We start from the raw sequence: 25,859 nt of genomic DNA, 5'->3' as shown, positions 1-25,859 counted from the left end.
AACCTTTTACCTACTCAATGATAACGTTGTTAGGGTCGAGGTCTTTCCCAGTCCCTTGGTTGACAACTTTCATGGAGAGGGACACTTTTATCCTATCATTTTTCATCTGTAAAAGACAAAAGCAAAGTCACCAAGAGCTAAGAGTACACTATTTAGACTGCTGGTCTAAAATTATCTAACTAAGCATCAAAGCTTTATCATTATAACAAACACTGAGCTCCTCTAATGGCTGAGTCCTGTACTAGGAACACTGGGGGTACTAATGAGCATTATAAATAGATCTTGTGGCAGAATAACTTTAGGAAATGGTTTTTATCTCATTCTTGTCCTTCTCGGGAGGAAAGACAGAAATGGTTGCTCAGAAATTCAAGGCCAACACAGGTAACCAGGCAGAAAATAAAAGCTGTTTTTTCCAGGTAAGTTCAGCATAATGATAGGTTCAGAGATCCATGAGCCCAGAATGCATTTCCCAAACATTCCAGACTAGACTAGATCCCTTTTTGGACTTGGTCTAGTACATTTTTAAACATGAAGGCAATTGTTAGCCATGTTGGTCTTCTTTTGCTTCCTCCAACACTTGATGCCCTTTTCCACTTCAGGGTCTCTGCACCAGTTATTCTCCCTGCCTGGAATATGCTTATCCTAACTTTTCACATGACCAGTGCCTTTTCCTTTAGGTCTAAGCTCCCACATCATTTCCACAGAGAGCCTGTTACTGACCACTTTATCTAAATCTACTGCTGATACTGCTTGAGCCCATTACAGCACTTATAATTTACGATTATTTTATATGTATGTTTGCTTACTTTTATATTTGTCTCGTCCAATTACATTCTATACGAGCTCCATAACAGCTGAGGTCACCTAGGTCTGGCTCACTCTTATATCCCTCAGACTAGTACCTATTATTGAATAGTATCTCTTTCAGACCTCTCTCCCCTGCCATTCTCTGGGACAAGAGCATGCTGCCCACATCCACAGCCCTCATGCCTCAAGTGAGCTGCTGTTAACAGGGTCCTTCACACCTTTCTCACTTGCCTCGCGCCACATGGTGCCAGGTATTAGGAGCAATAACGGTAACCTCTGTGTCTTTTCATTGTTTTGGTCCAAACTGAAGTGTACCTGGCAGCTATTCTTTGAAATTTATGATAAAGACCAGTTCCACAAATTAAGTTTTCTTCTGTCTTTTTGGTTCTTTTCTTTTTTTTTTTTTTTCCTACCCACCATTTGGATAAACTTCAGGGAGGAAAGTTCTATAAACATGTACTTATTGCACCACAGTTATTATAGTTTACAGCACATCCCTTCTGAGTTTACAGGACAACCGGCCAGAAGGTTTCAATTCAGGACAGAATACAGTGGCAGGATTCAAAAATAAGATCATCAGCCACAGTTAACAATATATCCACATTCACCATCATGAAATACCAACACTGCCCCCCCCAGCTTTTCCTCGGTCTTTCTAACAACGTGAAAGTTGCACAGAACCTTACCTCTCGACCAATAAGCTTAACCCACACTTTGTCTCCGACATCTACTATCTCAGAGGGCTTATCCACACGACAGGATGACATGTGAGTTCGATGGACCAGACCTGGGTACAAAAGAAATGAAATAAAGCACAGGGTATATCTGGTATTTATACTCCAAATAATGAGGTAAGGAAAAGATGGGAGTTGAGGACTCACTGAAAAATGTCTGTTAATTTAAAACTGTAAATTAAAACAATCTGAGATCACTTTTTGTACTTAATCAAAACATATTCTTTAAAAATAATGCTCAACATTAGCAAACGTGATATAAGACAACACATTAGTAAAAACGCAAGTCAGTGGAAGTTTTTGAAAGCAAGGGCATCAAGATGTTTATACCTTTGATGCAAGAATAACATCATTAGAATTTTTCCAAAAGAAAAAACTCAACGGAGGCAAAAACCAAAAACCTATGGGTTTATAAAAATACTTGTAGTATTATTACCTACAAAGGTTTTAAAAAAAACTATAAAGCAATCTAAATGACCAATAATTGGAAAATAAGCTTGGTAAACTATGGTAAAGCAATCAAATAGAAGAGTAAGCAGCCAATTAAATTACAATTACAGAAAATAATTATGATAGACGTTAAGTGAAAAAAGAAAATCTAAACAAGGTGCTATTTTTAATCTATTAAGTTAACAACATACTGAGAAAATAATACCCATGGGTGAAAGTGTAGTAAAATAAGAAATATTGCAAGGCTAGTATAAAATTTTAGAAATCATTTAGCAATCACTAACAAGAGTGGTAAAAATATTTAATAAAACTAATTAAAAGTTAAATGATGCGTTAGTATTAAATAATTTTTAAAATATTTATAATAGATCTCCTTTTCCTATCTGTCCAAAGTCCTTTCCTGGGAGAACGATCTTCCCTACTTTTTTTTTAATACACAATTTCAGATTTTTATGAATAAAATTATTGAAGTATTAATCAACATCACATTCCCTATTTTCTAAAATTATTCTGGTCCATGTGATTTGGTTGAAGCTGACATAACCCCCAACTGTGGGCACACGACACATGCTTAATCAATCAAGATAGTTCACCCCACTGAGTGATTAGCTAAATCAACTCATCATTTTCAAGACATCTGTCAGGATAATAAACTACAAAAATTCACCAATGCCCATCTTTACCACCAGGTGGCAAGAGCTAGCCAGAGGTAAGAAACAAAGCCCTGTGGGTGTAATCTGAGCACCTGATACAGCCCTGGGGTCAGCTAGATTTATTCTGCACCCCACAGTGAGAATAGCCAAAACATTTCTCAACTGTGTTTCTGTCCCCTTCAATGTATTTTGAAGACTGGAAAAATTAGAAACAAACTAGGGGCACCTGGGTGGCTTAGTCAGTTATGCATCTGCCTTCAGCTCATGTCATGATCTCAGGGTCCTGGGATTGAGCCCCAAGTTGGGCTCTCTGTTCAGCAGGGAGTCTGCTTCTATCTCTCCTGCACCCACCCCACCCCGCCCCACTCATGCTCTCTTTTGCAAGCTATCTCAAATAAATAAAATCTTCTAAAAAAAATTTTTTTAAAACGATGTTCAAAAGATTATATAAGAATATGTCTGTAATTCATTCTTTAGTAAATATTTGATTGCCTTCTCTGTGTCAAGCACTGAAGACAACCAACATTTTCCCATGTAAATAACAACAGTACAACAGAAAATTATATACAGTATCCCTCTCCCTCTGCCCCTCCCCCTTCCGTTTGTGCTCTCATGTGCATACTCTCATGTGCATACGTACTTTTCTCAATAAAATCTTTTAAAATAATAAAAATAAAATATATTAATCAGATTGTAAATTTAGTGATTGGTACAAGGACAGACACAATTCACCAATTTATTAATTTACAACAGAAGATATATATATATATTTTTTAAAGATTTATTTATTCGTGGGAGAGAGAGGGAGAGAGAAAGCACGCACATGCACAACAAGCAGGGGGAGCAGCAGGCAGAGGGAGAAGCAGGCTCCCCACTGAGCAACGAGCCCAAATCGGGAATTGATCCCAGAACCCTGGAACCACGACCTGAGCTGAAGGCAGACGCTTAAATGACTGAGCCACCCAGGCATCCCGAGGATATACTTTTTTTTAATTCCCAGTCCTTGCCTAATAAACTACCCACTGCTCCCAGTACCAAATACCTAGAAATTTGGATAAGTGATCAGAAATGGCTTCAACCAGAATCAGAACAAATGGAGACACATGGTTTAAGATAGGTTTCCAGTCCACAAGTTTAATGGACTATCACTTCCTCATAAAAGAATCCACCTCTCTCTAGTTCCTAGCATCAGATCCATTTCTGCTCTACATAAGGCAAGACAAACACTGCCAACTTCAGATACTCAGGCTTTCTTTTACTATGTTCCAAGCTGACAACCTGCCCTGTTCACATAATCTCCCCCTAGATAGAATGATATAGTCAATTAGATTTCAGTCTCCTAAATTATAATTTCATTCCAATCCCTTTTCTCTGGAATCACACTCAAGATTATCTTGTCACCTTCTCCAGTGCTCTCATCTATTTAGTCACAGACTTATAGGCAATTACCTGGTATATTTCTATCTATGGCTAATCCCACACTCTGTATGGGAATTCATCACCAGCTGCATTCTCAGAGGACAGTATATATTCTTGGGAGGTATTTCTCTGCTACCCACAGTTGAATCAAGTGCATATGGTAAAGGGCACCAAATAACATAATTGAGGCCCCCTCCCTCTGTGCCGGATACCTCACTAAATACAGTACATCCACCCATTCATCCCTTCTATCAACCCTGTGACGTAGGTTCACACGAGCAAGTACTGTGGAAGTTAAATACACTGTGCAAGATCACAAAGCTAGTAAAGAACTGCAATTCAAGTATGAGTCTGTAGGGTCTTCTACAACACACTGATATTTCTCCATTTTTTTATTATTGGTCTGTGTTATCTTTTCAATTTAAAAAAAAAAAGATGGTCTCATCTACAAGTAGTAGAAACACATCTAATGCTGCTTCAGCATATGCTCCAAAATGAACAGAAACAACGAAAATGCTTTCCTTGTCCGTCTACATGGAAGGGAGCTCTTCAGAGCAGTTTGTGCCTGTATTTCTGACATGAAGCCATAAATGCCCAAAGGGCATATCAAGTCCATCATCATGTTTAGTAAACCCAACATGACACTTGGACTGAATCCCATCCGAATGTCTGCCGGTAAAAGAAAAGAAATTCTGACAACTTGGAAAGAGCTAGCATCTCAGTCACTATATATAAAAAACAAACAGAGGTAGCCTATTATTATTCCCTTAAAAATATTCTCCCAAATGTGTTGTTCAACCTTAATTTCTTCTACAACTCCCACTGACTATATAAAGAGGTGAAAATTATAAACCATTAGAGAACAGCTATGGCCCAAAACTGTCAAAATAAAAGGTCCCCTTTATCTTTGGGGGATCTGAATTCCCTTTCTAGAATGTTCAAATAAGTTATCACCAATCAGTGGTGTATGACAATAATGTAAGTCCACAAGTTAAAGTGCGTTCACACCCTTTATCTTGTTGGGATTATAGATTCGTTCAAACAGTTACTAAATATCCACAATATCATAGGCAAAAACGAATTCAAGGACAAGTAAGATACGATCCTGCCAATCAAGAAACTCGAAAATATGCACATCATTCCCATTTCACAGATAAGGGAACTAAGGCTCAAGTCCAAAGCAAATGGAAGTCAAAAATCAATAAATGGCACAGCTGGGACTAGAATTTATTCATTTAATAAAATGTACTGAATACCCACTATTCCCCAGGTACTGTTCTAGGCCCCATCATTTCACAGCTCAGGGACAACTGCAACTTCACTTATATTATTACACCACACTGTAATTTGTTCGTATCTCCAGACTATGAACAATCTGAGAGCAGCAGGGACTGTTTTCTTACCTCTGTGTTCCCACCTAACGTAGTGATCAGATAACAGAATTCAAGAATTATTTGCTAAACTGAATTCACTGCTAAAAATATTTGAGCTTCGGGGTGACTGGGTGGCTCAGTTGGTTAAGTGTCTGACTCTAGATCTCAGCTCAGGGCTTGATCTCAGGGTCGTGAGTTCAAGCCCTTGCGTTGGGCTCCACAAAGTAAAAATATTTGAACTTCTACCATAAGCAAAACACTTTAAAGGTATAACACTGAACAACCTCTGATCCCCAAATCTGATGTGCTGGTGGGGCAGAGGATAGAAGAAAAAAAAGAACTTCATAAAAAAACTACACTGACACTATGATAGTCACTAGCCATGTTGCTGTTTTAAGCTTAAATTTAAATTAAAATAAATGAAGTTAAAAGTCAGTGGCTACATTACTGGACAGCACAGATGTGCTATAATACAAAAATATATTTGGTCTTTGTCCCTGGATCCTACACAGCCTGCACAGAACTCCTATAACTCCTGGAATCTCTCCAGTGATAGGAGAGTCTTTTGCTATTCATAAGCCCCTTCTGATCACACCAGAGTTTGTGCTAATGAGGTGACTTAGGGTAGGGCCCCTAGATGTCTCTGGATGGGCCAAGTCTCCAAAAGATCAAATGATGACAGGGTTGGAACTTTCAGCCCCACTGGTCTCCAGGAAAGAGGGGGAGGGCCTAGAGATTAAGCTCTATAGAAACTCTTGAACGACGAGATTCAGAAAGCTTCCAGGTTAGTGAACACATCAGCTTATTGGGAGGGTGGTGTGTCAGAGAAGACACATAAGGTGAGAGTACACCCCCCCACCCATACCTTGCCATTCTAGGAAATTATCAAACTTGAGGAGGGGGTCATGGGGAAGCCTTGCTTCATAGTCCACCAGTCAGAAGTACAGGTGGCTCAGGACTTATGACTGTCATGTGAAGTTTAACTTGTGGGATCTGACGCTTACTCCAGATAGATAGTGTCAGAACTGAATTAAGACACCTGCTGTTGGAATCCGGAGAATTGATTAGTGTCAGAAAACACACTGGAACAGATAGAGAACACTTCCATCATCACAGATAGTTCTATTAAGTACCACTATGAGATGGGGGAAAAGTCTAGTTTAGATCTGAATACTAGGAAGGGGTCTTCAAGTAGTGGTAAAAATTCTGAGACTAGAAGGCTGAGAAAAACAACTCAAGAGTCTCCCTTCCTGAATCAAAATGTTAAAATCTGGAGACCAGAATTATTTTTTTAGCTCAGTCCTTTTGGCACGGGACTTAATGACCTTCCCCTTTGAGAGTAAAGAAGCTAAAATACAACTGTTCAAGTTATGCAGTAAACCCCCAGAAAAGCCCAGGATTAGAGAGTTCCCACCTAATTACTTGGCTTCCTGAGCTCTCCCTCTGAGGCCTGTCTCGCCAGCTGTCAGACTCACAGATCACTTGTAAGCAGGAAGCCACAATCAGAGGCATCCCCTGACAGGGCATGGACATGAGCGAGTTGAAGACTGACTGCTGAGAGGAGGCAGGCCCTCATCTCCACATGGTCCCCAAAGTGCCACATAAGTGCTCAGGTAAGGATGGGACTTTCAAGTACTGGGAGCTATGGCAAGTACACCAAGAAAATCTGTCTTCAGACCAAAAGAGGTGCATGCCCATAGGGACCAGGATGAGATCCCCCTCATTAAATCCTAGACGACATAAAATGAGAAACTTTATAACAGATTGCTGACTGCTAGCTTGGAAACCACTGGTGAGCCCTTTCTAATTCCAAGATGCAATTTGTGGCAAGTAGTCTCCAAGGCTAGAAGCATGGCTTCGTTATCCAAAAATCAGCTGTTGGACTTACTTTTAAAGAAAAATTTTGTTTTAAAAAATGCACAGGGGTGCCCAGGTGGCTTGGTCGTTAAGCTGTCTGTCTTGGGCTGAGGGCATGATCCCGGTGTTCTAAGATCGAGTCCCACATTGGGCTCCTCTGCTGGGAGCCTGCTTCTCCCACTCCCCTTGCTTGTGTTCCCTCTCTCGCTGGCTGTCTCTCTCTCTCTCTCTCTCTCTGTCAAATAAATAAATAAAATCTTTTTAAAAAATTAATTAAAAAAAATAAAAAACTGCACAAAGAAAAAGTCCCTATTTCATGTCCATGTCTCCCCTAGCGAACTAAAACAGCCAGAGGTAACCTCTGTCAACAGTTTGTTGAGTATGCTTCTAGGCTTTCTTCTAAACATATGCAATAATTCAAAAACTACATAGGCTAATATACACATGCTTTAAAATATAGGTAGGGACAGAAGGCCTGGGTGGCTCAGTGGGTTAAGTGTCTGCCTTCAGTTCAGGTCATGATCCCAGGGTCCTAGGATCGAGTCCCACGGTCCTGGGATTGAGTCCCACATCAGGCTCCTTGCTCAGAAAGGAGCCTGCTTTTCCCCTGCCTGCCTCTCCCCTTGCTTGTGCTCTCTCCCTCTGATAAATAAATAAATAAATAAATAAATAAAATCTTTAAAAAACAATTTTTTTTAATGTAGGCAGGAAGGTCATGTTCTTCAAACTCTGCTGCAACATGCTTTTTCATCTATCTTGGACATCTTTCCATTTCAGTAAGTTGGGACGCATCCATTTCATCAATTCTAAGAGGCACTTTCCTGCCCTCACTTTACCATCTCTGAAATAAGAATGCTTCCGACAACCAGTGCTATCTTATAAAGGCTCTCAGTCAGGCCTCAGTGTAGGGGGAGCTGTATCAAAACTTCTCACAGGTCCTTTCTGATAAAATGAAGAAGGCACCAGCATCAAAGTATCATGCTTCTTATCATCTGCATAGTCCACTGCCTAAATGTACATAATTTATCTAAGTCTACGCTACAAACTAAATCCGCTAAAGGACTGCTGGATTAAAGGGGAAGCACATTAAAAATGTGAATAGACATTGCCAAAATCTATAACAATTTATACTCCCAACAGTAAATAAAACTATTATTGGAAATACCCACTTCCAAAATTGGTTATTAACAGCAATTTTTTTTAAAGATTTTATTTATTCATTCGACAGAGACAGAGACAGCCAGCGAGAGAGGGAACACGAGCAGGGGGAGTGGGAGAGGAAGAAACAGGCTCCCAGCAGAGGAGCCTGACGTGGGGCTTAATCCCAGAACACCAGGATCACGCCCTGAGCCGAAGGCAGATGCTTAACAACTGAGCCATCCAGGCGCCCCTATTAACAGCAATTTTTTTAAGTTTTTATTTAAATTCCAGTTAGTTAACATACAGGGTAACAGCAATGTCTTCAACATTTGTTAATCTCAAAAATCTTGAGGTAATTTTAGATTCACATGTAGTCAAAAGAAATAATGCAGAGAAATCCTGGGTACCCTTTACCCAGCTTCTTAACTGTAAGTATAGCATCTCTGGTGTTCTCTGAGTTGTTCTAGCAAATTATCAAAACTGGGGGGGTGGTGTGGGAACATTCAAATGTGTAGCCAAGTCTGACAGTAGTGTGGGTAACCTGGGGACTCGATGCTTGTAACTGGCGTCTGACGTGAGGGCAGTCTTGTGGAACACAGCCCTAAAGTCTGTGGAGTCGGGCGCTACCTCTGGGCAGTTAGTGTCAGAATTGAATTAAACTGTAGGATACCCAGCTGGTGTCAGAGAATCAGAGAATTGGAGAACTGGTTAATGACATGCCACATTTTGCAATGGCAATAAACAACTGCAGTACTGACACATGCCAGCATGGAAGATCCTAGAAAACATGCTGAGTGAAAGAAGCCAGTCAAAAAGACCACATGTTGTCTGATTCCACTTATTAAGAAATGTCCAGATGAGGCAAACATATAAAGACAGAAGGTAGACTAGGGGCTGCCTCAGGCTCGGGCAGGTGGGATGCTAATTTGGAGTGACTGCTAATAGGTACGGAGTTTCTCTTTGGGGGGTGATGAAAATGTTCTCGCTTTAGATTGTAGTGATGGTTGCAAAACTGTGAATATACAAAAAAAACAAAAACAAACCCCACTGAACTGTACATTTGAGTGAAATGCACGGTATATGCATTGCTTCTCGATAAAACTGCCAAAAAAACAAAAAACAAAAAAACAGGATGTTACACAAAAGGAATCATAAGGTCTGCAACCTTTTGGGATTAGCTTTTTTCACTCAACATAATTCTCCGGAGCTTGAGCCAGAGTGTTGCATACATCCACACTTGATTCTCATTACTCTTTACTGCCAAGTAGCAGTCATTGCATAGATGTGCCACAGTTTAAGTTAGCTTTTCTTTTTTTTTTTTTTTAAGATTTTATTTATTTATTTGACAGAGAGAGACAGGGAGAGAGGGAACACAAGCAGGGGGAGTGGAAGAGGGAGAAGAATGCTTCCCACTGAGCAGGGAGGCCAATACGGGGCTCAAACCCAGAACCCTGGGATCATGACCTGAGCTGAAGGCAGACGCTTAACAACTGAGCCACCCAGGAGCCCCTAGTTTTCTTTTATTTTTTAAGATTTATTTATTTTAGAGGCGCCTGGGTGGCACAGTCGTTAAGCGTCTGCCTTCGGCTCAGGGCGTGATCCCAGCGTTCTGGGATCGAGCCCCACATCAGGCTCCTCCGCTGGGAGCCTGCTTCTTCCTCTCCCACTCCCCCTGCTTGTGTTCTCTCTCTCGCTGGTTGTCTGTCTCTGTCAAATAAATAAATAAAATCTTAAAAAAAAAAAAAGATTTATTTATTTTAGAGAGCAAGAGAGAGCACGCACAAAGTGGTGGGGCAGAGGGAGAGAGAAAGAATCCCAAGCAGGCTCCACCCTGAGCACAGAGCTGGACATGGGGCTCAATCCCAGGACTCTGAGATCATGACCCAAGACAAAACTAAGAGTCAGACACCTACCCAACTAAGACACCCAGGCGCCACTTAAGTTAGTTTTAAATCAATCCGGAGAATGAGCATCTTTTAAGGTATTTATCGATCAATTGCTATTCTTTCTCCTGTGAATTCTTTCCATATTTTTAGCTCCTTTTCCTACTTTCCCTTTTTTTATTAGTCTTTTGTCATGTGTCCTACAAATTCTTTTTCCCAACTTAACTTTGCTTATGATTTTTTTTTTTTAAAAGATCCCATTCATTTATGTGACAGAGAGACAGCCAGCGAGAGAGGGAACACAGGCAGGGGGAGTGGGAGAGGAAGAAGCAGGCTCCCAGCGGAGGAGCCCGATGTGGGACTCGATCCCGGAACGCCGGGATCACGCCCTGAGCTGAAGGCAGATGCTTAACAACTGTGCTACCCAGGCGCCCCCTGCTTATGATTTTTGAAATACAAGTTTTTACTTTTATGAAGTCAAATATCATTCTATATTTTTTCTAATAATATCCTTATAGTTAATTTTTTTACATTAAAATCTTTGATAAATCCTTATTTATTATAGCATGAGGAACTAGCAAGCTGAGTTTTTGGGTCTACTAGTACTATGATACGGTAAAAAGCCCACCGGGCTAGGAATTAGGAGGCTCAGGTTCTAGACCTAGCTGTGCCATTATCTAGCTAAATCACTCTCAGCAGGCCACCAGTCTGTAGAACTTGTCTTTTCTACTTACCACAATTATTTTAAGAAACAAATAAGATTATAGATACGGAGGGGATTCTCAAGAAATATTCAACAAATGCCTATCACTTTAAAAAGAAAAATTAAAGCATGATATATATGAAATATTCGTATTGGTTACAACACTATTCCCATTCCATGTGCCACATACTAGAAAATTCACAACGTCAGCCTCAGAGAGGAAACAGCTTGCCCTACCCCAAATCCTAAGACCAAAGAGGTCAAGTGCCTTGCCTAGGGTCACAGGTGAAATTTAGACAAGAGCTGGTTCCAGAAGTGAACCCAAGTGGCTACACCCAGCTCCCCACCAAGTCAGAGAGCATCATTCTTCTGAAGTTAAGACCTACGAAAACATGGACTATCAGCATTTGTCTACATTCATACCTCTACGCTAAAGACAAAAACAAAACTACTGTTTGAAAAAGAGTCTATAATCAGGATGTGATGGGGTGAGAGAAGACAGTGGAACAGAAGGGCTGAATTTCAAGTGACAGTTTCCCACCTTGCTTCCGACAGCCTGGGATTTTGATGAAGGCTCCATAGTCTGTCACCATAGCAACCTATAAAGACCAAGGGAAAAAAAAAAAAGAATCAATGTCACACAAATGAGAATCTCTCTTCCATAGCATTTAACCTAGTCTCCCTGAATTTCTACTTGGCACTGACTGCTGCAAAGCTCTCTAAAAGTTATGTTCTGTCAAATATTCTTTCTGTTCTTTTTGAAATTTAGACTGGCAGGTATGTGTGAACACATTAAAAACACTGGTGGGATTGGAATGTTGTCAGATGGTATGACAAAATCTAAGGGTGTCCAAATCCCACACCTACTGAAATCCCCAAAGGAGGTACTTGGAGAAAAGGGAACACACAGCAGGAAATAAAGTAATAAAGTTACACTTTCTATTAGCTGGGACTGAGGCCCCCAATCCCAATATAGAGAACTTTAATAATTTGGGATGGATTATATAGAACATCCCTTTTTCCTAAACTTCAAGTCAAAACAGATGATATAGCCTGCTCTATTTAACTCCAAACCAGTCTCAGGTTTATAAGACAGCTACAGAAAAAAATCAATACACAGACATCTGACAGAACCTAAAAAGATGTAATCAGAGAGAAAAAGAGTTGTCCCCAAGTCTTTAATAGAGGTGACCTAAGATGCATAAGTTAGAGGCTTGATGGGTCTATGTAATAGGTAATAGTAATGAAAGGTCTGGAACCACTGCCAGATAAAACATTATACCAGACTCTATCTCTGCCTCCCATCCATCCTCTAGCCTACCCTCCAACCCATGGATTAGGATTAAAACTGTCACTACATTCCATATTGATCACAAAATATTATTTATAAAGTATTCAATATAATCTTATAGATATAAGCTCTATTTTTTCAGTGACTTTAATTAGTTGTTTCATCTTGGGTACTCACTGTTCCAGCTTCACCATAACTAAGAGAAGGGGAGTGAATAGGACAAGCCCTGCTGCACTGTTATTGTTTCACTAATATATACTGACTACTCACTACGTATAAAACGCTGTTCAAAGTGCTTTACATACTCCTCGTGATACCATATGCTATTGGTACTCTTACTATTCTCATTTGATGACAAACTGATGGACAGACTAAGTAACTTACCCAATGTTCAAAACCAGTAAGCAGCAGAGCTGGGATTTGAACCCAATGAGTCTTAATTATACTAGAATGGCTCATGAGTTCCCTTGAACTAGAAACTTCTAATGCAGAAGCAATGTGACATTTGACATTTTATCTGCTCCTGGGAACGATCTTCAGAAGTATACATGGTAGGTCCCTCTGCTGCAGATGAGGTAGAATCCATAGTACAGGTATAGAAAGAGCACAGGCCCTGGAGTGAAAAGATGTGGCTTCTAATCCCAGCTCTGCCACTCCTTAGCTGTGGGATGTTGAATACAACTTGCCTTTTAGGGCGTAAGTTTCCAAGTATAGTCACTTTCCTCTTGCAGAGAACACATGCTGTACACAAAGTGCCTCGCAGTGATATCTGGCACCTAATGTACACTCAACAAATTGTGGCTTTTTAATAACTTACAGTTCAAGACACTGATGCACAAAAAAGGTTAGTGACTAATGGAAACCCAACTAACTGAGACACAAGGCACAGAACCTAGATCCCTTGACACCTAGTCCAGTGCCTCTTACTCCACCAAATATCATTACTCACCTCAATGTTAGGATGGAAAGAGACAAAAACTTCCATTTGCCTCATATTTTTAAATGGGCACCTGAAATAACTCTATGATACAGCATTAATGGGTTAAGAACCAAAAGCTTTTTTTTAAAAGGTTTTATTTGAGAGAGCGCACACGAGCGGGGGGGAGGGGCGGAGGGAAGCAGAGTCCCTGCTGAGCACAGAGCCAGGAGAGGGACTCGATCCCAGGACCCTGAGATCGTGACCTGAGCTAAAGTTAGATGCCTAACCGACTGAAACACCCAGGTGCCCCAAGAACCAAAGTTCTAAAGTCCTCTTTTATACTGATGAATATGCTATAGTGGGGTAGGGACCAAACAGTCCCAAAGAAACAGTACAATGAGGCAGATACTAGTACTTAAAATCAAGGTAAGTGGAACTGGAGGAAGAACGTCGGAGATTAGCTGGTGCAATCCTATCATGTTTCGAATGAGGAAAAGTGAAGACCAGAGACACAAAGTGCTTACCCAAGTTCACAAAGCAAGTTGTTTTCCGTAAAACAGGGCGACATGGATAAAGATAAGACTGTAAATTTTTAATTACAATAAAAGCAAATCCTTTCTTTCTGGACCAACTAAAGGCTTTTGCTTTTAAACTTTTTTTTTTTTTTAAGAGAGAGAAAGAGAGAGAACGTACTTGTGCACGCATCCGTGCAAGGAGTGGGGAGGGGCGGAGGGAGAGAGAATCCGAAGCGGGCTCCATCCCCAGCACGGAGCCCAGTCAGGGCTGGATCCCACGACCCTGAGACCATGACCTGAGCCAAAATCAAGAGTCAGAAGCCCAACTAACTGAGCCACCCAGGCACCTCAGCTTTTGCTTTAATTTAGTAACTGATTTTTGCTCCACAGTTCTATAAAAAGGGCTAAGGTGTTTCATACTGCATAACATTATTAAGGGCAGAGTTATCTAACAAACTTAAAAGAAGCATCTGGAATTTGGAGCCCAACTCACCTTGCTGCTGTAAATTAAGACCATCTCACTTTTCAATCCTGAAATTCCAGTGTCACATTATGATCTTTTGAGGAAATATCATTAACAGACCTTAATTTGGCCTCTCCCAAAAGGAAAAGTTAATGTGCTCCAGAATGGATGCGCTCAACTGTTCAGTCAGGAAAAGGCATCCTTGCCTATTTCCAGTACCAGGTGTTTCCATCACCGTGTCTCCCAGGGTGCAGTCAGAGTTGAAATGAACAGAATGGCACCTGCTGTAGATGATCACACAGTCTGCCTGGTGTCCCAAGAATAATTAGTCAAGTAACTCAGGGGGAAAAATTCAGTAATTATCTCAACTGAACTCGGGGTTTAGGTAAAATGAATTTACCATCTTCGGAGTAGAGGTTGCACTGGCCTTGAAACTAGTTATCCCATAATGTGAATGAGCAACTTGAGGCTCAGAGACCGAAGTTACTTGTCCAAAGTCACAAAGGTAGAAAGTAGCAAGAACAGAAGTCTTTCTACTTCTAGTTCAATGCCATTTCCACCTCACCAACACCAATCTCCCTTCAGCATTTCTTTGGCTATGGCTGGGCTGAGCCAAATCCCAACTCCCACGGCTACACTTACACCTGCTACCATGCTTCACTGACTCCAGCACCAAGACAACCTCTCAGACGATGAGAGAAGGATGAATATTGGCTTCTCACTTATTCAGTCGCTGAACTCTCCAGCCCTGCTGAGCCTGCTAAGAGAACTGCTAGGTTATGGGCTACACCACCAGTTTCTTCAAGGCAGACTGGTCCTAAGGGGCTTGGGTTCAATTTTATTCAAACATTTGCTGAGCACTTATATGCAAGATACCATGTTAGGTACTGCGAAATAAAAACACTTTACAAAAATGTCCAGCCTATTTTTAAATAAATTTGAAGTAGTTACCAAGATATATGAGATAACCATGCCCCTTCCTCTCCAGTAACTCATACTCTAGTATAGGAGACAAACACATACACAAGTAACAATCATATAAGACAGACTGTGATAAATGCTGTTACTGGGAACCAAATGACTAGAACAACTAGAACAACAAGATTTACCATCTACCCTCCTTCTATCAATTAATTCAGTTAAAAGAGTTCTCTTAAGGTTCTTGTGGTTCCACCATGCATTTATGTGCAGCTGGACAACCCCAGGGGCAGTTCAGCAGAAAGGAGACTTGGAGAGATGACTTGATTTAAAATCCCAGTTTGGGGGCACCTGGGTGGCTCGGTAGGTTGGGCATCCGACTCTTGGTTTCAGCTCAGATCATGATCTCAGGGTTGTGAGATCAGCCAGCGTAGGGCTCTGCACTCAGCAGGGAGTCTGCTTCCCTTTTCCCTCTCCTTCTGCCCCTCCTCCCACACTAGTACTTTCTCTCCAAAATAAATAAATACATCTTTTTAAAAAATAAATAAAATAAAATCCCAGTTTTGCTATTTATTAACCATTGGGCAACTACTTAAATTCTGAGAGGAGTTTCCTTATCCATAAAAGAGGGTAACAATTTTTTGGAGAGTCAATGACACAGAATGTGTAAAAGTGCTGACATACGTTAGACTTACAATTTTTTTTGAATTTTAACGTAACCGAGTCTTCTTTGAAATATTAGGTACTCATTAAATGTTTGTGGATGAGTATTCTGAAAAATGGTTTCTTCTTTATGATTTATCAAGCAACTTCTCTCTCCCTAACTCCAGTCATTTCTAAACCATCATTTTTCCAAATGTGCTCCTGAAATACTAAGCTAGAACTACTAAGTTCTCCCCAAACATTACCCTAGCCCATCCATCCTTAGCAGTAACATATAAAACCTACACTAATTCAAGTCCCACCTCATTTAAGCAGCTGTTGGGCAGGAGCCACTTTCGAAGTGGCCGAGTCAGTTTGTGGAGGGCACAGCACTCTTCTCTGCCTTTTGTGCAATACCTGACAAACGAACTTTATCATCAGAAAAATCAATTTCATCCTAGAGCTACTTACTTCCTTTTCTGAGCCCCGGTACCTCACTGATCTTTGGGAACACCACAGGTCTTAAAGAAAAAGGACAAAGGTTCTGAAGAGCAGAATTGTTTACTATTTGCTCGAACGTTATTATCCTTTGTATCTTGACTTTATATTAAAAGTTGGGACTGACTTAACAGAAGTCAAGAGCCACAATTATCTATAACCAACTGACAAACACAAAGTTTGCCGTCAAAGGCCTCCCATTATTAGAAGATGAAGCTTTTGTCAACCATAAAGCAAGTATGAACAACCATAAAGCAAGTAAGAATGATACTGTTAAAATACTACAGGCACTCATAAGACACTGAAAACAATTTTTTGGCTTTACTTTCACTTTGAGAGGAAGAAGATAATGTTAATGAATTCCTCCTCTATCTCGGGCATTGTTTTTATAGATGATAGCTTATTTAACCATCATGGCAATCCTATGGAAGAAATTATTGTCTCCATTTAACGAATGAGAAAACCAAGACTCAAAGAGAGTAAGAGGCAGTCTCAAGAATCACACAGTAAGTAAAAGCACTAGGACAGGAATCCCAAGTTTTGTCTGTTCTCCAAATACAATGCCTTCTTCTTCAAAGGCTGATCATTCAGTCACTGACGATGTAATGAGCACCTATTATTTTCTACGCACCTACCTGGGACTGAGATCTACAACCACAAACAAAACACACAAGGCTCTGCCCTCATGAAGCTTAGTGTCTTGTGAGAAAGACAGACATTACACAAGCACACAAATACAGGGCGAGTCTATTTATTTGTGGTGGGGAAAAGATCCTTGAGGAGACATTAGGGTTAAGTCCTAAAACATGAAGAGAAGTTAGTGGGAGAGTGGGATAGTTAGACACAGCATGTGCAAAAGTCCTGAGAAGGAAGCAAGCTTAGGATGCTCAGAGTGGTAAGGAAGCCAGTGTGGCTGGTGTGTGAGTAGTACAGAACAAAGCCACAGTCTGGGTAGGCAGAGGCCAAGTCATATAGAGCTCATGAAAATGAGACTGAAGGAATTCAAGTATAACGAGAAGCCTAGAAGAACTGTGAGAAAGCAATATGTTCAGTCTGCTTTTTAGATGTTATTCTGGCTGCAACAGGAAGAACAGATTGAAGAGGGACTATAATAGATATAGAGACCCCAGTGGCCAAGCAAGAAATGGAGAGCTTGAATTAATGGGGTGACACAGGGATAAAGAAGTATACATTCAAGAGATATATTTGGGAGGTAGCAATAGTATGACTTGCTTATGGACTGGAGGGAAAGGGAAAATCAAGATCAAATCAAGAGGAGAAATGAAGGATGATACCCAGACATTTAGCATGGGTACGTGGAAGGATAGTAGTTCCATTTGCTGAGATGCGAAAGACTAAAAGAACAGATTTGGTTAAAAAATAAAAAATTCAGGGGCGCTAGGTGGCTCAGGCGGTGAAGCATCTGACTCTTGATGTCCAGGTCATGAGTTTGAGCCCCACGTTAGGTGTAGAGATTACTTAAAAAATAAATAAATTTCTTCAAAAAAAAAAAAGAAAGAAAGAAAGAAAGAAAAAAGAAGCAAGCAAGCAAGCGAAGAATAAATTCAGTTTAAAACATAAATCAGACGTGCTGTGAGGTACCCAAATGAAGATGTCAAGTATGCAGTTAGGAGTCTGGAGCTTAGAGGAGGTACAAATAGCAGCTCCACTAGTCCTTCCTGTTTGAACTGTGACGCTCCACACATTCTCAGGCGGACGGGAGCTCCCAACCCAGCTGCTTTTCACCCCTCAGCCACGCTTAACACAAATGGTAAGTTTTTAAGGCCAAGAGAGTATACCTCTCCTTGGAAAATAGTGTAGAGAGCAGGCAAGTTCTCCATGGTCTCGGGTCTTCCTGAATTCATCCTTAACGTTCTATGGCTCCTCCATTTCTCTTCTGCTGAAGCTAATTCAAGTGTCCTATCACAAAGAAATAAGACGGACAACAATGTGAAAGACATCTGCATTAAAGAAGAAATGTGCACATTACCCACAGCTAGTCTCCACAGAATAGTAGCATTAGGTTTAACACCGCGCACTTCGATCCACATCTCTTTTGCCCGCTGTGATCCTGAGGAGTTGCAGAAACTTTGAACTTACTTTTTTTCCAATTTGATACTTACCTAACACTATTAGTCTGTTTTGCTTTTCCTTTTGTAATTGCTACTGTTACTATTCTGTCAAAGGAAGGCTTTTGAGATGTGTGTATGAAAATGAATCTTTAAAAAGGGAAAAATAATAGTAATAAGAGCTAACATTTATCAAGAATTTACTACGTCCCGGTACTGTGTTAAGCACCAGACGGCCAATATCTCATTTATCTCAATATCTCAAATTCTCAAAATGTAGGTTATGTTCTTATATAAGTGAGAAAACCAAGGCTTCCAGAGGTCAAATTACTAGGCCTATGTCAAAAAGCTAGGAAATAGTGGAGTCAAACTCTGGCTGACACCAGAGTCCCTGCTTTTAAACACTATGCGAGGGTTAATCTGAAGTCACTTCTTTATAAAATTAAAAACACACATGCTCATTTTAAGAGTTCAGACAATACATTCATGACAAAAATCATCCATAATTCAATTTTATTTATATACTTTAAAACCTTTTCATATACAGAAGAGGTTTTTTAATGGAATGATGAAATTATTAATCACTAATTAACAGCCATTTTCTTGTATATTTTAATAATTCATACACATGCACATATACCTTTTTTAAGATTTGTTTAATTTTAGAGGAGAGGGCACACGCACACACAAGGGGGAGGGACAGAGAGAGGAGAGAGTCTTAAGCAGATTTTGCGACAAGCATGGAGCCCAATGTGGGGTTTGATCTCACGACCCTGAAATTACAACCTGAATCGAAACCAAGAGTTGGACGCTTAACCACCCAGGCGCCCCTACACCTCTTTTTTTTTAATGCCTACAAAATAATCCATTCTTGGATGCACCAAATTTACTTAACTGTTTATGAATCATGTTAAAATGAGGTGGTGCCTGAGATTGTACATTTCCAGAAGCTCCCAGATGATGCTGATGCTGCCTGAGTAGCAAGTCTTACAGCTTTGGAGTTGGAAAGGACCTTACAGATACTCTTGTTCAGTCTCCTGTTTTAAACAGAGAGGGAACTAGCAGTCTAGTAGCTCTTAACCATGCACTTTGCTGCATAAATCACTGCTACATAAAGATAAATCTAATGGTACTGTCCTCAGTTCTCTTTTTCCTCTCAATTATACTTGCTTACCATAAGACTTGAAACTCTAGTTTCCTTAGATTTTCATAACCAAATACTTTCTTCTCTCCTCAACCCCCCTCACTTTCATATGACGACTTCGGGTCCTAGTCTTGGGAAAAAAGTCTTCCTGATCTACAGGACCATCCATTAACTGAACTGCCTCACTTAAAACAGAAATGAGAGAGGCGGCGCCTGGATGGCTCAGTCGGTTAAGCATCTACCTTTGGCTCCGATCATGATCTCAGGGTCCTGGGATTAAGCCCCACATCGGGCTCCCTGCTCAGCCAGAAGCCTGCTTCTCCCTCTCCCTCTGCCCTTCCCCCTGCTTGTGCACGCACGTGCTCTCACTCTCTCATCAAATAAATAAATAAAATCTTAAAAAAAAAAAAGAAAGAAAGAAATGAGAGGAAATCTTATCAGTCTTCCAAATCCTGGTTCTAGTATCACCCCCCTGAATTCAGGAAGACCCAGGTGATCCTTGTCCTTCAGTTCTGCAAGACAACTTCGTATCCTTATAATAAACCTGCCCTTTTCCGCTTAGATCAGCCACAGGTGGTTTTTACTTCTTTACTAATAACACATAGAATGGAGGCAGATTTGTCAGTTCTTGAAAAATGGCTGATAAACAGGTTAAATCCAAGTATCACACCCTGATTACATCCTTCCTCTCCCACTTCCCGGCTATGCAGGCTCATCTCCAATCTTTCCCTCCCTCGACTAGCAGTTCTGACCCCATATCCTAGAACAAAGGTTATTGACCTGAGGCCAGAGGCTCTATCAAAAGACCTTCTTTCCTCCAGCTCTTGGAACATAGAATCTATACAGGCATCAGCAGCTAAGACACCCAAATTGAGCTCAAACATTTTAGTCTATCACCTGTTCCTTCTACACAAAGGTCATGGAAAGAGCAATAAAGGCAGAAACAATCTTAAGTTGATTCTTACAGATTTCTGCTGTATAAGTGTATGACCATGTAACTTAATGCTCTCCTATTGGCTCCTTCCATAGAACAGTAGCCTGAGAAACCCTATGCAGTTCTTCAGGAAGGAAAGCGGTATCCATTGTTGAGGGAAATCCTGAAATATAACAGTAATAGGTTTACAATTTCAGGAAAGTAGAGGGTTGCCGTTTTAAAAAATGGAACTTAAAATTTTCCTTCAAATTGTGTTCTATAGAAATCCAGAGTTCTGGAGGCATCTGGGTGGCTCACTTGGTTAAGCATCTGCCTTCGGTCATGATCCCAGGGTCCTGGCATGAAGCCCTACATCAGGCTCCCTGCTCAGTGGAGAGTCTGCTTCTCGCTCTCCCTCTGTGTGTGCTCATGCTCTTGCTCTCTCTCTCACTCTCTCTCTCAAATAAAATCTTAGAGGGAAAAAAAAAAAAGAAACCTAGAGTTCTATGGTGGTTATTCAGAAGCTCCTCAGTTAATCCAAGGTGTTTTTTTTAAAGATTTATTTATTTTTATTTATTTAAGAGAGAGAGAGCATGTGCATGCATGGGGGAAGGGGCAGAGGGAGAGAATCTTCAAGCAGACTCCCTTCTGAGCTCAGAGCCTGGAAGCAGTGCTTGACCTCATGACCCATGAGATCATGACCTGAGCAGAAACCAAGAATCACATGCTTAACTGACTGAGCCACCCAGGGGCACCCCAAGTTTATTTTTAAACATTCAATTCTGAAATATCTAGGCACCACGGGGTTCAAGAAGGCCAAAGAAGTAGGGCTTGAGGCCAACCAATCAGAGGAAAGCCTCCATACCAAAGGTAGAAGGAGCACAGCCCCAAAGAAACCAGAGTCCGGATAGGTCCAGCCCAGAGCAGTTGTGAAGCTAGCAGCGTCTCTTTAGTAATAAGCAGTGATTGATTATTGCTGATTCCCATCTGCCTTCCCAGCCTCGGGGGGGACCATGATAGCAAGAAGGAGTGGAGGTTATAGGAGAAGGGCCTACTTTCAATAACAGTGTATTCTGCTTTGATCCAATTTACCTATTAAGCTTCTATGTTCATTTGGAAAAAAGAGTCCTTCTGTTTTAAAAAAGTTTATAAAACATTGAGACATAGTCTAGTCAAATAGGACCACATCTGTAGACTTCAAAGAGCAAGTAAACTGACAAAGATTAAGGTACATCATTTGGAGTTGCTTTGCAATAATTCTAGAAGCAGAATATCTTCCTTAAGTGCTTCATTTTCCTTGAATGTCTTAAACTATAATAGAATATGTAAGAGGGCAACACGGACCCAGTTACTAGCCACCTACTTCCCAAAGCAAGGGACAAAGCAAGAAAAGTATACTGTAGGAATGGGAGGTGTAGCAGAGGAACGGTGGCCCAGAGTGAGGTCAGAACCTATGCTGGGTGAGGAGGAAATCTGCAAAGAAGAGCAACCCAGTGTGGAAAAGAGCAGGGTAATGATGGCATCCACATATTGGGCTGTCCAGAAAGATGAATCAGTGCCCAAGAATGGAGAAGCGGGGCCCGGAGACTAGAGGTAGTAATGCAATGTTAACTTTCTGATTATAGTAGTTATATTGTGGTTATATAAGAGAATGTCCTGTTCATAAGAAAACTAAAGTATTCAGAGATGATGGGCATCCAGTCAGCAACTTAACTCTCAAATGATTCATAAAAAAATGTTATTTGTACTGTACCTCCACAATATTGTGATTGTTTCAAAGCTGCTTTTTTTTTTTAATGTGCATGCAACTGAAAAAGAAAAAAAAAAAAAAACCAAACATACCCTGCTCTCCCTTCTCTCAAGCAGTGAGAAGTCCATAGAACAATATTAAATTGGTAAGGTACTTAAAGCACCTTTGGAACTTCATTTCATGTGTCACCTTACTGATCTGGCCAAGATTTTTGTTGTTGTATTTAAGTTTGTTTGGATTTAGATTTGTTGTGGTTGCTACAGAATAATACTAACTGGGTAGAACCCTGAGAGTTAAACGAATTCTAATTTATTTTTAACCTGTGTATAAGAATTGAGAGGAGAATATGTTGAAAAGTAAAAATATTGGGATTATGAGCACAGACAGAATAATGACTCCAGAGCCTGCACTCTCAACCACTATTCTACACTACCTCAAAAAGAATTTGCAGTGCACATCTAAATCTTGTAAGAATTTCTAACACAAACTAAGTCCCAACATTAGAGATCCAATGAGGAGTCATCATCAGAAGGGCATCATTCATGGAGGAGGTAATGATGAGGTGGGCCTGGATTCGTTCATCCAAACTGTAACCAATGACCATTTCTTATTTGGTTTTCTCTTCCCAGTGTCTGGTATACAGTAGGTACTCAAAGTTTTTTTTTTGAATGAGTATGAGTAAAGCCTCACTATGCGCCAAACACCGGTAGAGAAAGAAGAGAGACACAGCATTCTGGTCTAAAGAATGCAGAGGAAATGAGTTCTGCCCAATATATTGGTCGGATCAGAAGGTGGGAGACCGGTAGCCAAAATTCCTCCTTCCCACCAAATTGCTACAGTGTTTCTTCCTTTTTGAACTTCAGTCATGGGTCAGTTGAGAAAACGTCCAAAAGCAGGACAGAGAAAGAACAGTAAAATGAAAAAAAACAAAACACAACACACAAAAATGGTCTCATAAAATGTGAAAGCTGAAAGGGAATTATGGAGTTCATTTAGCCCATTACTTTTATTTAACTAAAAACAAGGTCAAGTGATTTGACAAAGGCTGCTTACTTACAGTTAACCATGTTGGCACTAGACCCCATGACCAGAATTCTCCTGTCCCACATTGTTGTTACAATCAATAATCCTGGAGGTCCTCTCCAAGACCTCTGATAACAACAGTTAGTATTTGAGTGTTTATTTGCCAACAGCTAGTATTTGAGTATTTATTTGCCATGCATTAACCTAAAAGCTTTACTTAATTCTTTTTTTGACCACAATACAAGATAAGCAATTATCATTGCCATTCTATAGAGGAAGAAACTAAGACATGAAAGAAGCTAAGTATTTTGCTTAAGATTACAAAACTATGAATGATGGAGATGACATTCAAATCCTACGAACATTTTTTCTTCCCTTTCTAGATTGTGAAATTCTTCTAAGCATGCCCTTGTGTTACATATTATCATACCCTTCCTCCCCAAATCTCCAGTGTCTAGCACAGTGTAAGGCACATTGACATTTATAACTGAGTACTGAAGTACTTCATTTTATCCTATTTTAAATTGTTAGTTAACTCATCAATTCAGTACATTTACTGATGTTTATGTCAGGTCCTGTGCTAAGCACTTCATAAACCTCCTTTCAATCCTTAACTCTACGAAGTAGATATCCCTGTTTACGGAAATGAAGTAACTTACCCAAAACTCATAGCTAGAAAGAGACAAATATTAGGCCATTCCAAGGGCCACACACATGCCACTAAACCACCCCTTTCAACACAGTCCCTATCTCTCAAAGACTTCCTACTCTGGTAGGGATAACGGTAACCAATTACAATACAGTGTGATCAGTGCTAAAATAGTGGCTAGGTTCAAAGTACTCAGAAAATAAGAGAGAGCAAGGGTTTGGAGGACATAGGGAAGTTTAAGAGGTGACAACTGAATAGGACTTTAAGGATAAATGGAAGTCCTATAGCAGACAATACTGTTCTTTGACCTCATTAGAACCCTAATCTATTGAACTCTACTTTCTTAACCAATTAGCCCTCTCCAGCTTGGATTCCATAGCCCATCATTTCACTAATACCCTGACCTCCCTTTAACTCCATGTCTTTTTGTTTGTTTGTTTTTGTTGTTGTTGTTGTTGTTGTTGTTGTTTTAACTCCATGTCTTTACAGCTCACCTTTCTGGCATGAGTGGAGTATAGTTGCAGACAACAGAACCCATGCTAGCTAAGTTAAGCAGAGTGGGAGTTACTGCCAGGTTATTATGTGGCTTACAAAATTACTTGAAGGGCTGTAGGAGAAGGCTCTCTCAGAACTTACAGAAACGAGTCTTAACCCACAAAATAAGTCTTTGCCATGACCAGGAAAGTTATGGCTATCACTGCAGAAAGTCACTAAACCATAAAGTTGTTGACTAAAATCCACTGCTTCTGCTATGATACTTGCCAGCAAAACTGGATGGCTCTCATCCTCTTTGTCTCCACATCTAACTCAGTTTCAAATTCAATTCTCACCTTAGGTGCAAAGGAGTCTAGGAAATCATTTTTAGCATCCCAAACTTTTCAGTAAGAGAAGGCACATTAAGAGGTGGAAAAGTGTGCTGAGCAAGTCAAATCCCCAGTCCTCACCATACCTGGCTATGTTTTCTCCATGCCTACACGGAATAGCCTGATGTTGCTAGAAAAAAAAAATATGATCTCCGACCTCAATGGGCCCTTAATTTTGCAAGACAAGTCTACATTTCTCCAGTCTACTCATTCTCCCACAATCTACAATGACTTTCACACTTTCTACAATCTTCTCAAATCTCTGACCTCCTCTTACTCTAAGTATATGATACCATCACCTGCTTTACAGAAAAAATAAAAGCCATGAGAAAGAAACTCATTTTACCAGTAGAAAACACACAAACAACCTGTTATCTATTGCCTTCAATTTCTTCTTCCTTTCTATTGACTGGAAAAGGTCCTTTTTTTTTTTTTAAAGATTTTATTTATTTATTTGACAGAGATAGAGACAGCCAGCAAGAGAGGGAACACAAGCAGGGGAAGTGAGAGAGGAAGAAGCAGGCTTCCAGCAGAGGAGCCTGATGTGGGGCTCGATCCCAGAACGCTGGGATCACGCCCTGAGCAGAAGGCAGACGCTTAACAACTGCACCACCCAGGCGCCCCTGGAAAAAGTCCTTAATTTCCATCTTGCTAAGACTGCTATCTACAGCTGTACTTTGGATCCCATCCATTCCCATGTTCTCAGAACACTATCAATGACCCAATTTCTCTCATGTTTTCAATTTCTCCATCACTCTTTAAACTGGATCCTTGGTGATCTCTCATCTCCTTCAGCTTCCACACCCTCTCATCTCCTTTACAATCATATGTATGAAAAATACTCTCTAGATTCACTGCCTCCATTTCCTTCTCTCAATCTTTGCCTCATATCTGGCTTCTGGTCCATCACACCAACTCTCATGAAGGACACCATAAGCTCCACGAAGATAAAGCCAGCAGACATTTTTCAATTCTCATGATATTTAAATTTCAGGATTTTCTAACACACACCATTTCCTGCTGCTGAGACAACATTCTTCTGGTCCTCCACTCTAGCTCTTCTGTTTCTCTTGTGGACTCCTGCTCCTGTTCTTGGCCATTACATGTTGGGACCACTCAAGGTTCTCTTAGATGATCTTACCCACATCTATGGCTCAATTATCACCAATATGCAAATTACTCC

The 25,859-nt window shown here is 40.4% G+C and overlaps 1 protein-coding gene across 1 annotated transcript in view; it reads right to left on the bottom strand.

Annotated features, from left to right (window-relative positions):
- The window catches only part of ZCCHC17 (zinc finger CCHC-type containing 17), a 52,679-nt gene that overhangs the window by 25,405 nt on the left and 1,415 nt on the right, over positions 1-25,859 (bottom strand). The window contains exons 2-5 of the mRNA XM_026516832.4: positions 18,065-18,185; positions 11,561-11,618; positions 1,494-1,594; positions 15-106 (exon numbers count right to left, since the gene is read on the bottom strand). Of these exons, the coding sequence (XP_026372617.1) occupies positions 15-106; positions 1,494-1,594; positions 11,561-11,618; positions 18,065-18,130 (317 nt within the window). The 5' untranslated portion in view covers positions 18,131-18,185. The remainder of the gene's footprint in view (positions 1-14; positions 107-1,493; positions 1,595-11,560; positions 11,619-18,064; positions 18,186-25,859) is intronic.

The sequence above is a fragment of the Ursus arctos genome, unplaced genomic scaffold (genome assembly GCF_023065955.2).
Source record: "Ursus arctos isolate Adak ecotype North America unplaced genomic scaffold, UrsArc2.0 scaffold_32, whole genome shotgun sequence".
NCBI classification, from domain to species: Eukaryota; Metazoa; Chordata; class Mammalia; order Carnivora; family Ursidae; genus Ursus; species Ursus arctos.
The sequence above is the reverse complement of the archived record's forward strand: the minus strand, read 5'-3'. Positions and strand labels throughout refer to the sequence as shown.